This window comes from Dendropsophus ebraccatus, chromosome 2 (genome assembly GCF_027789765.1).
Source record: "Dendropsophus ebraccatus isolate aDenEbr1 chromosome 2, aDenEbr1.pat, whole genome shotgun sequence".
In the NCBI taxonomy this organism is placed as follows: domain Eukaryota; kingdom Metazoa; phylum Chordata; class Amphibia; order Anura; family Hylidae; genus Dendropsophus; species Dendropsophus ebraccatus.
The window spans coordinates 26,542,581-26,554,092 of NC_091455.1; the positions used below are offsets into that span (position 1 = coordinate 26,542,581).

General features: G+C 39.7%; 1 protein-coding gene across 1 annotated transcript; it reads left to right on the top strand.

Annotated features, from left to right (window-relative positions):
* The first annotated feature begins 1,530 nt into the window (after positions 1-1,530).
* On the top strand, positions 1,531-10,259 carry LOC138783036 (uncharacterized). Its single transcript, XM_069957177.1, has 2 exons — positions 1,531-1,683; positions 6,817-10,259. Exon 2 carries the CDS (start codon positions 6,837-6,839, stop codon positions 9,576-9,578), a length of 2,742 nt encoding a protein of 913 aa, XP_069813278.1. The 5' UTR covers positions 1,531-1,683; positions 6,817-6,836; the 3' UTR covers positions 9,579-10,259.
* The last annotated feature ends 1,253 nt before the right edge of the window (positions 10,260-11,512 follow it).

Below are 11,512 nucleotides of genomic sequence, written 5' to 3' on the forward strand. Positions count from 1 at the left end.
CACAGAACGGCTGGTGTCTTATGCCATATGAACATGGCCTAAATATTGAAGGTTTTTCATTGGACAAAACTAAAACCCAACCATCCCGCAACACTCGAAGTGGCTGATTTTTAGACTAGAAAACCTGTCAAAAATGATAGTTTGCTTAATAAATCTGTTAGTTGTGGCTGGACACGCCCACAACATGCCCACTTACATGCCAAATATATCGGAACACTAAACTGACTGGAAAAATGGACAAATGGATGTTAGTTAATTAGCCCCAATGATTACATGAGTGCATTATATACACAAAAAAAACTTAAGTGTGTCATGTGCCTGTGCTGAACTCTGTGCACTCCTCGGCTCATGCTGGGCGGCCAAGACGGTGCTGATGTTCAAGGTTTTTGTATGTTTTGGGCAGTGTTCTGAACCCTCTCTGAACACTGGTCTCTTTCTGTCTGGGGGAGAAGGTAAGAGCATGTTTTCGTCTGCTTAACCCCTTATGAACTGCAGTGTGTAAGGGTCCTATTACATGGAACTATTTTTAACGATTAACGACTAATGATAAACGATCGCAAACGAGATTGTTAATTGTTAACCTGAAATTGTTCACCATATTACACAGAACGATGTCTTTAGTTACGATTGTCACTATGATTGTTATTGCGATTGTTACTGTGATCGTTTACTCCTTCTGATCCCAGCAAAACAATGAACAATATGCAATTACACTGAACGATTAGTGAAAAAATGCGGAACTTGAGCAAACAAATGTGGAATTACAGTGAACGATTAGTGAACGATTGTAAAATATACTAACATCACTAGTCTCTAACATAGTATAACCATGTCAATCTAAAGCATAAGACATAGTTTAAAATTATAATTGATAGTATAAGGTTCGAACCACTGTACAGCCATCTTGTCTCAGGGAGTTAGTTCTGAGAATAACTTGTTTACTGCATTGCGGTAACATATGCTAGCATCAGTCATATAGATATATATACATTTGTAGGGAGAAGCAGAAGTATATTCTGGGATGTCACGTAGCTCTTTAGAAGTCACCATATTAGTTGAGGCTCAGAGACGGGAGGTGGGGGTTTCAGCTATATAAGCAGGAAATATAGGATAAGATGGAGGGAGGAGACCCTGGAAATGCTATCCCATCTGCACACCAGGCTTGTGAGACCTCTCCCAGGAACATCTAGCACTTGACACATGAACTGAAAGACATTCTTCAACTCCAGATAATGGACTCTGCTTGAAACAACAACCTTTGTAAGATAACTTATTATTCTTATCTGTACCTGAAACTTTTGTATGCTCATTATTTTTGTTCATTAAATCATTGCTCCTATCTTTTGAGAAAGAGCACATGGACTAAGCTTGTCATCTTCTTTACAACTGCTGTGTAAAAGGATACGTGAGTGGCCCAAATTCTAACATAATTGGCGAGCAGCCAGACTTTTTTTGTTTTTAACTGGAGCTCTTCTCTCCCTCGCTGAGGGGGCTGCGTTTGACATTTTGATTGATTGCGAGCTTCAAGAAGAGAAGTAAAGAAAAACAAAGCCTGGAAACACGTACTTTCCACTTCTGGACAACAGCACGGGACTGCACCACACATCCCAGAAAGCCTCTGGAGCATCGGTGAGGGACAACAGCCAGTCCATAACAGAGGGAAAGAGCGGCAAGCAAGAATTTGTAAGTATGGATTTCATTGAAACTTTTGCCAGCAAATCAGATATAGAATATGCCTGTAGTGATAGTACTATGACTAATGCACAGTTGTGGGATAGTTTGTACAGACAATGTGAAAGGGAAAATGTTAAACTAGACAACAAGAAATTGTGTATTAATAGGCTACAGAAGAAGCTCAGAAATGTCTTACAAATGGTAAAAATTTACAATGCTTTACTAATTGAAGATTCACAACCTAGGCAGAGTGTTTGTGTTGTTAACAAGTGCATGAATAATTCTAATGTGTCCGATGATGAAGATTTTATTCAATGCTCAAATTGTTTTATATTGGCTGAACAATTGGAAGCTATGGAGGATGAGATTGAAAATAAATCAAAATTGCTATCTCAGATGCGCTGTGAAAATAAGAGAATCTCCGCTGTTAGGAGAACTAGACGACCTGTCATCGCTACCCCTAATGTAACAAGCTCTAGTGACGCGTTCTTTGAGGATAGCGATGATGTAGATATACAGCGCAGAAATTTGTTAGACCAGTCTACTCAGTTGCATTTACAAATAAATGAACAACTGAGGAAAATTGTCAAAGACATGCCCTCTTATAATGATAAGATGGATGCCTTTCACAATATGGATGTATTTGAATCAAATACAGATAGGTTCCAATTGTCAAATGAGCAAAAGAATAAAATTTTCAGGATATGGTTACCATCACATATGGCTAGAAGATTAGAAGAGACACCCAGAGAGGAAACATTCGGGGTACAGGTACACAGCACTGAGGTAGATCGCTTAAGACAGCTAGTGTGGTTTACAACTGGGGATCCTACTCCCTCAATAGAATGGATGGACATTTTGAAAGTAACTATTCAAGATGATCCATTTGCCTTTCTCTTGAAATTCGAAAAAGCTTATCGAATGGTCATGAGAATAGAAGAGGGGGAGGAGCCAGATTCTATGATTTCCGCCTTTGTGAGGAAATTTAAGTATCTGGATCCTGTGTCAAGCCAAATCGCTATGGAAAAACATACTTTGCATGAGGCAGCACTCTTTATTGATCGTATGAGGCGAAGAATGAAGCTGTCTAATGCAAAAGTAAAAATAGCGGTTGTGCATGAAAAAGACCCGAAGCGATCAGAGTCTGAAGGGAAAGTTACCAGTGCAGCACAGAAAGACCTTCCGGCTGGAAAGGTCGATACATCTAAAAAGAAGGGTAATCAGTCTAACGTATCTTGTTATTTTTGTGGGGGACGAGGTCACCTTAAGTGGCAGTGCCGCAAATTTCTGAGAAGTCAGAATTTAGGGAAAGAAAATGGTTTGGTGCCTACAGCTCCAGCCATGGTAGAAAAACCACAGAACACATCTCCCTATGCAGCCCTCATCAAACAGATACATGAGTTAGCTAAACATGATTTTGCAGGAGGTAGTGCAACAGGAGACAGGAGATCTGGCAAGGAGAATTTGTCTCCTTCGCTGTGACTGGAAAGGAATGCGGCTCCCAACACACTTAATTACCTAGCTCCAGTTTCTGTTGATGGCTGTGGACGTCCTTATGTTCAAGGATTTCTGCAGGGAAAGGCGATCACATTCCTCATAGACACAGGGGCTCAAATAAGTGTGACTAATCATGACCTAACAATACCACCTAACTCTACTGTATGTCCTATAGTAGGTTTTTCTGGAAAAGGGGGAACTAATGCTACGTTGGTGTCTGGTGTACAATTTGACATACCTGGATTTTTGAGTACTGAAATTGATATTTGGCATTGTCCTGACGCAGAGAACATTATAGGGGCTGACACTATGAAGGAGAGAGGTTGGATCATAGACCTAGGAAATCAGGTGATTTGGCAAGATGCCAGTAACAGAAAACCGGTTGTTATTGATCCAAATGACTATAGTTCTATAGCAGGTATCAATGTGGTAGAAACAGTGTCTGCTGATCATGTGTGGCCAGATGTTAATGAACCAGTACTTGTTGAATTGGTGCAGAGGTTTCCTTCATTGTGGGCTCAGTTCAGAAATGAGGTGGGGACACTGAAGGACGTTGAAGTAAAAATAGAGGGTGTTGACCCTAAGCCTCAGAAACAGTATAGATTACCTCCAGGTGCAGTGGAACCATTGTCTAAAATTGTCAAAGAATTGCTTCAGCAGGGTGTGGTCCGGAAAGCAAATTCTGTTACTAATCATCCAATTTGGGCAGTCCAAAAACCGGATGGTTCGTACAGAATGTTGCTGGATTTGAGACGATTCAATGCAGTAACTCCTAATGTAGCGCCCATTGTAGCAGAAACGCCTGACATCATGTCCCGCCTAAACGCTAATGCACAATTTTTCTCCGTGATAGACGTTGCAAACGGTTTTTTTTCCATTCCTATAGAAAAATCGAGCCAGTACAAACTAAGTTTTAGTTTTTTGGATGAACAATATGTTTTTTGCAGGTTACCGCAAGGAGCACATTTGTCACCCAGTGTATTTCATCAGGCCTTGGCTAAGGTGTTGTCAAAGTTTTCCAGACCAGATTGTATTTTACAATATGTGGATGACATTCTGTTGGCAACTGAGACTAGAGAGTTACATCTTACTCTACTAGAGGAATTGTTTGAGCTGTTGTTTGAATCAGGTTTAAAACTGAATCCAAATAAGGTGAAATTGTTGCAGCAGGAAGTTCAGTATTTGGGTGTGCTAATTAGTCCTGGCCAAAGGCGTCCCTTGCAGGAAAGAATAACTACTGTAGCTTCATTACCTGTTCCAACCACTTACAAATCTTTGAGACAGTTCCTGGGATTGGTCAATTTTTCCAGAGAGTTCATTGAGGGCTTTGCTGAAAAGGCCAAACCCTTATATGAAGTCCTGAAAGATACTCATGATGACAGTTCATTTGGGCCATGGGGAGAAGAACAGCAGAAGGCCTTTGAACAATTGAAGCTTGATTTGCAAAGGGCACCCGCTCTGGCAACTGTGTATCCATCCAAGCCTTATGCCTTGCAGGTTCATACCTCAGAGACAGCTGTCTCAGCAGTTCTACTGCAACTACAGGGAAAGGAATGGAGAATTGTTGGATATTTTTCCAAACTCCTTTCACCTGTAGAAAAAGGTTTTGAAATCTGTGCAAGACATTTGGTTGGGGTTCACTTTGCAATCAAGGCCACAGAACATATTGTGGGCTTTGGTCAAATAATCTTGCAAACTCCCCATTCCACATTGAAAATGCTTCTTGAGAAAAATGTCCCAGGGGTGTCTCACCAGAGATTTGCACATTGGTTGCTGACTATATCGTCAAAACAGATTGTGGTGGATCATAATGCAAAATATGTACTTCCACAATTGATGCAGTACGAAGGAACATCTCATGAGTGTATTGACTCTTTTCAGGGGGAGTATCCATCTCTTTTCAGAAAGGAAGCGAGTGATGAGGATGAGCCAGTGTTTGTGGATGGCTCCAGATTTTGTGTAAAAGGTCAATACTTTACCGGATATGCCATTTGGTTTCCTAAGAGAAATCAAGAGATTCAATATAGATTGCCAGGACATTACTCAGCACAGAGGGCCGAGATTGAGGCTGTGAAGAAGGTGCTTGAGATTGAAAGAGAAGAAAATCAGGGTCCGTTGGTTATCTATAGTGACAGTTCTTATGTTGTAAGATCATTAACAGACTACTTACCTGTGTGGAAAAGAAGAGGTTTTGTTGATTCATCTAACAAAGTGTTAGTACACAGTGACACTTTACTAACCATTTTTGAGTTTGCTTCTAACCATCCTAATCGTTATGCCATAGTCAAAGTGCCAGGGCATAGCAAAGGAAAAAGTGAGTTAGCGGTGGGAAATGAGAAGGCCGATTCCCTTGCAAAAGAAGCAGCTTTAACGGGAAAAATGGAAGAAACTGAGACAGAACCCAAGGAATTGTTGCCAGTAAAAAAAGACGGTAATGTGCCATCATTTATTGATGAACAAATGAAGGATCCGTTCATTGTTGAGCGGAAAAGTGATTTGGTGGATCCATTTGTTTGTGAAAATGATGTGCTATGTTACAAAATGCAGGATGAGTTCTTACCTGTAGTTCCCAAGCGTTTACAATCGGAATTCACCCGTTTTAATCATGTTAGCTTAGGTCATGTGGGTCAGCAAAGATTGCTAGAAATCCTCAAAGGAAAGTTTTATTGGGACAAAATGGGGGATACTGTACAAGATGTTGTTCAGTCATGTCTCATCTGTGCTCAAGTAAACCCTAGGCCTAAAGGACAAAAGCCTCCACTACTGAGAGTGCCACCTGCAGATGGTGCGTGGAATACCTTACAGGTAGACCACATCGGACCTCTGGCTTCCGGAAAAAACGGTATGAGATATGCCTTAGTTGTGGTAGACGTGTTTTCTAAATGGGTAGAGATCTTACCTGTCAGACGAGATGATGCGCTTTCTACAGCACGTGCATTAGTAAATCATGTCTTTTGCACGTGGGGGATCCCTAAGCTGTTATCATCTGACAGAGGTAGCCACTTTACAGGTAAAGTGATGCAAGCAGTGTGTTCCATTTTGGGAATACAGCAACAATTTCATGTTCCATATCATCCACAGTCAGCAGGAATAGTAGAACGAATGAATAGGACAATCAAGACTAGAATAGCAAAGATGTTGCTAGACAAAGGAAACACATGGGTAGATGTGATACCTATGGTACTGATGAGCGTCCGAGGAACCAGTTCCTCTAGTACTCAATTTACACCTTTTGAGTTAATGACAGGAAGGAAAATGCCTTTAACTTTTCCTCATGAACCATTTTTGTCGACCCCACAGAAGGATGCAATCGCCAGAACAAAATGGCTACAGATGCTCCAAGACAACTTGAAAATGATCCTCCCACATGCAGCTTCTAAAATGCAGCGTATGGTACCCCCACACTCTTCAAAGTTTGTAAAAGACGCAAAGGTTATGATAAAAACCTTTAGGAAGAGTGGACCCTGGGAAAGTAATTGGGAAGGACCTTTTCAGATCATTGATACATTGGGTCAGGTTATGATTTTGGTAGAAAGAACACCAAACATGACTAAGAATGCACGCAAGCAACAGAAAGTGTGGGTGCATGCTGACCAATGTAAACTGTATAATTCCAAATAATAACATCTTTTGTTTTTCTTTCAGAATAGGAGGTTATCCTAATCATGGAAAAGGATTCCTGGAAGAAAACGTCTATGAGAAAACCTCCAAGATGGATGCAGAACATCTTGCATACAGCTTTATTAATCATGGTATATACTCTGAGTGGAGTGTGCGCTGACGGATCACAAAGTGCGACCGAGGTTCAAGCGTCTCAGGAAAATAGAGGTGCTCAGGAAAACCTACCTGGTCAAACTCAAGATGCATCACAGGTTTTAAAAACTGTACCCGAGTCTGGAGAAAGCATTGATGACGTATGGATTGATGACCTTCACGAGGAAATGTTTGTGGACACTTCCAGAGACATTGGTGGGAAAATTTGCGTTGGGTATGGAGTTCGATGCTGTGTAGAAATATATTTTGCACATAACACTACTATTGACATCAACATGAAAGCAGGACCTAAGAAACGCACATATACACAATTGCAGGGAACATATGTACACAACAGACAACTTGGAAAATGGGAATGCATGCCTAATGAAATGTCATTTTGGTACATAGAGATCCAAGGACATGAGCCAGCCTCATGGACTGGGGATGTCACGAATTTCAAACTAAGCACCAAACAAAGTGGGAAAAGCAGGGATGACTTCTCTTATCGATCTCAACTGTTTGCTACTTTTCTGAATCCAAATAGAATAACAAATAAGGACACTGATGAGGATTGGTCAGAAGGATGGGTTTTTCAAGTAGCAAGGGCAAATGTGTATGTACAAGTAAATGTGCAGTTAACAGTAACAAATAATATTGCCCCAGAGATAAGAGTTATTAGTCAGAACACTACTATCCAAGAAGGAATAGATCCCTTGCGGCTTCAGTGTGGTACCAGATTACCTTTACCAATTGATGCTGTCATCAAATGGTCAAGGGAAGGTAAAATCCTAGGGAGTTACACCAATGGATTTCCAGGCCTTCTTCATAAAGGAGAGTACGGAGATGTAAGATGGGCTGGAAATCTGTTCAGCTTTTATATTGCTAGTCCTCTTAGGAAGGACTCAGGGCAATATGAATGTTGTGTCACCACAGGTAGATCCTATAAAAATTGTAACAGTACCTTTGTTAGGGTTTGGGCTCCTGAGGATAATGCATGTACCAATGTAATGTTTAAACCGTCTGATCCCTTCCAGGTTAACCATTTCCAGACCAAACCTTTATTAAGAAATGGAGTCTTTGTAACCTTAGTATGGACCTTCAATATTACTAATTGGATGATCTCTAGCAGGTTTCCTCAGTGTAAGCCTTATCTCTCTAACTCAGAGATGGGACTTTCACAATGGTTCGGACAAAACTCTCCTAAAACATTAAAGAGTAAAAGAGGGGTGGTGGAAGGAGTCTTGGGAGGTTTTGGAACTTTGGGAAGTTTAGCTAATACTATGGACATAAACACTTTACAGGCAGATTTAAAGACAATTGGTTATCTGGGAAAGAGAGGAGTGCAGGTGCAGAAAGATGTAAACCAATTGTTAGAACACATGGTTATGAGCATTGCTACTGTATTGGGTTCATCAGTATCCCATTTACAGGATGCAACATTAGGGTTAATAGAGAGCCAAGAGGAAACTAAAGTGTCAAGAGCTTGTTTAGAGATCCAAATAGAATATTCTACCAATCTTAAAATGATAGCTCAAGCTATGCAGGGTGGAATAATCCCCCTGGGAGTGTTGAAGAGTTTGCCGGAACAATATGGTTTTGGTCTGGGTCATTTAGATCTATGGATTAATAAGTGGGGTGGGTGCGATCAAAATGTTTGTGTGGGAACATCTTTGATTCCTGTAGCAGGTTTAGATCAAGTTTTAGTTCCTGTGGTTTCATTGGGTATACCTGTAAGTTCAAAACAAGTAATTTATTATGAATTACAATATACTGACTTTGCTTTTGATGGAAATAAGTTGGAACAATTGGATATCTCTGCTTGTTTCCATTTCGAGTCAAAGGTAATGTGTCTACCAGGTCAGGATAAGGTTATTTATCATTCTTGTTTTCATAACCATACAGCATGTAAGGCAAGAATAGAGACCATAGATTCAGGGAAAGATCTCATGACACAGGTAAAGGTGAATAAAATTTGTTTTCAGGTAATGGAAGAACAAATGTTAGCAAGAGCTTTTTATTCTAACTGTGCTCATGTGAGAAATTTGTCCCGAGGTCTTTATTGTATAGAAGGAGATATCAAATACCTAGAGGTAAATAAGAAAAGATATAATGTATCTAGTATAACAACTGAATACTTGAGACCTCTTCCTGTTCAGTTTAATTTGACCCAGATTGATCACTTTCCTTGGGAAGAGTGGACCAATGAGATAAAAAAGGATAAAGGGTTATTAAACTTGTTAAACCAACAGCTGAAAACTGCGGAAATAGTTTTCCAACATCAACAGGGACAGTTGAACCAAATTCAACATGAGTGGGATGAAATGGCAGGGTCCCGATGGTGGAAAAATCTTAAAAAATCTGTAGATATGTGGTCAGAATCGTCAACACAAAAAGCTGTATTTAACATCTTGACGCATCCAATTGTAATTATTGCTATTATTGTTTTTCTTTGTGTGCTATATCAGTTATTTGTGTTGTGGAAAGTTAGAAAAGTGTACAAAAAGATTAAGGTAGAGGTAGACAAAGGGGATAACTTCCTACGAGATATGATAAAAAGGATGCAGTATTCCAATCCTAATCTAAATTTGAACAAAAAACCTGTCTATGCAGAGGATTCTGACATGGTTATGAAGAATAAGGGATATGCTTGAGGATGACTGTGATACGAATGTGATACGAAAGAAGAATAAGTGAGTGTGATAGAATGGTTATGATCTGAGTATATATATATTTATTTCTCAATCATAATCAGGGGGACTTGTAAAATATACTAACATCACTAGTCTCTAACATAGTATAACCATGTCAATCTAAAGCATAAGACATAGTTTAAAATTATAATTGATAGTATAAGGTTCGAACCACTGTACAGCCATCTTGTCTCAGGGAGTTAGTTCTGAGAATAACTTGTTTACTGCATTGCGGTAACATATGCTAGCATCAGTCATATAGATATATATACATTTGTAGGGAGAAGCAGAAGTATATTCTGGGATGTCACGTAGCTCTTTAGAAGTCACCATATTAGTTGAGGCTCAGAGACGGGAGGTGGGGGTTTCAGCTATATAAGCAGGAAATATAGGATAAGATGGAGGGAGGAGACCCTGGAAATGCTATCCCATCTGCACACCAGGCTTGTGAGACCTCTCCCAGGAACATCTAGCACTTGACACATGAACTGAAAGACATTCTTCAACTCCAGATAATGGACTCTGCTTGAAACAACAACCTTTGTAAGATAACTTATTATTCTTATCTGTACCTGAAACTTTTGTATGCTCATTATTTTTGTTCATTAAATCATTGCTCCTATCTTTTGAGAAAGAGCACATGGACTAAGCTTGTCATCTTCTTTACAACTGCTGTGTAAAAGGATACGTGAGTGGCCCAAATTCTAACAACGATCAACTATAATTTTAGGTTCAGATCTAAATCAACGACATGTGAACGATTTTTCGATCGCTGCCTGCAATTACACAGAGCGATTATTGCTTAAATTCAAACAATTTAACAATTTTTCGCACGATAATCGTTCTGTGTAATAGGACCCTAAGTGACCCAAAGTTTACTTACACACTGCACCACAAAAAACAAGCAGAAGACGCAGATCTTTGCTTCACTTCACTGATAACCTCTGACCTCTGTTCTCCAGGTGGCAATCAAATGTGCAGAGGTCAGGGGTTATCAGTGCACCAGTAGTAAAGCATATATATATATATATATATATATATATATATATATATATATATATATACACACACACACAGTGCTTTGTGTTGTGCGTAGGGGAGGGGGGCCCCTTAAAATTTTTTGCTTTGGGGCCCCGTGAATCCTAGCTATGGAGGACTAGTTCAGGGCTCACTGTCCATGTCTCTTGTCTGTATTGCTAGTGTCACGTTCATGACAGAGTGCGTCTGCATAAACACACCATCATGTTTCTATGTAGACAAAAACTAACAAATAGCTTTAAGGAGGCTGTCTAAAGTTAAAAAGAGTGTATTGTATTTCAGACAGTGCACAAGAAGGATCGTTGATAGTCACAGATAAGTTCTAATTGGGAAAAAGCTTTATGTGAATACGCGACTTTTAATTGTTAAAAAATTGGAACAAAACTTGATTTAAATTTTTTAATGATAATCACAAATAACTTTATATATTTTTCAACAAAAGGTCAAAATGATAATGAATTCATCTCCGCTGTTTATTATGCCAAAAAGACATCTGTAGCATGTTTTTAGAGACTACAAGTTTTCTCAACTACGAGAACAATCTGTACAGTATGGTAACCCTGGGATCCTTGCGAAAACTCTTGTTGGGAATAGTCAAACAAAGCATATGTAAGCGGGATGTGACAAATCCTCACGTGTACCGCAAAAATCCATGAACTCAGCCTGGGCAGTTTGAAGCTTGAAGTGCTGTGGGGCATCTGGAACAGTGAACACATTCTGTTCACACAATTTTTTGCTAAGTGGTTACAGTGTAACAGAAGTGAATGTTGGAGGACGTGGAAAGTTTGAGAATTGAAAATGTGTCATATTTGTTCCATAAGGAAAATAAGGTGAAGGATTCTGGCTCCAACAAAGAG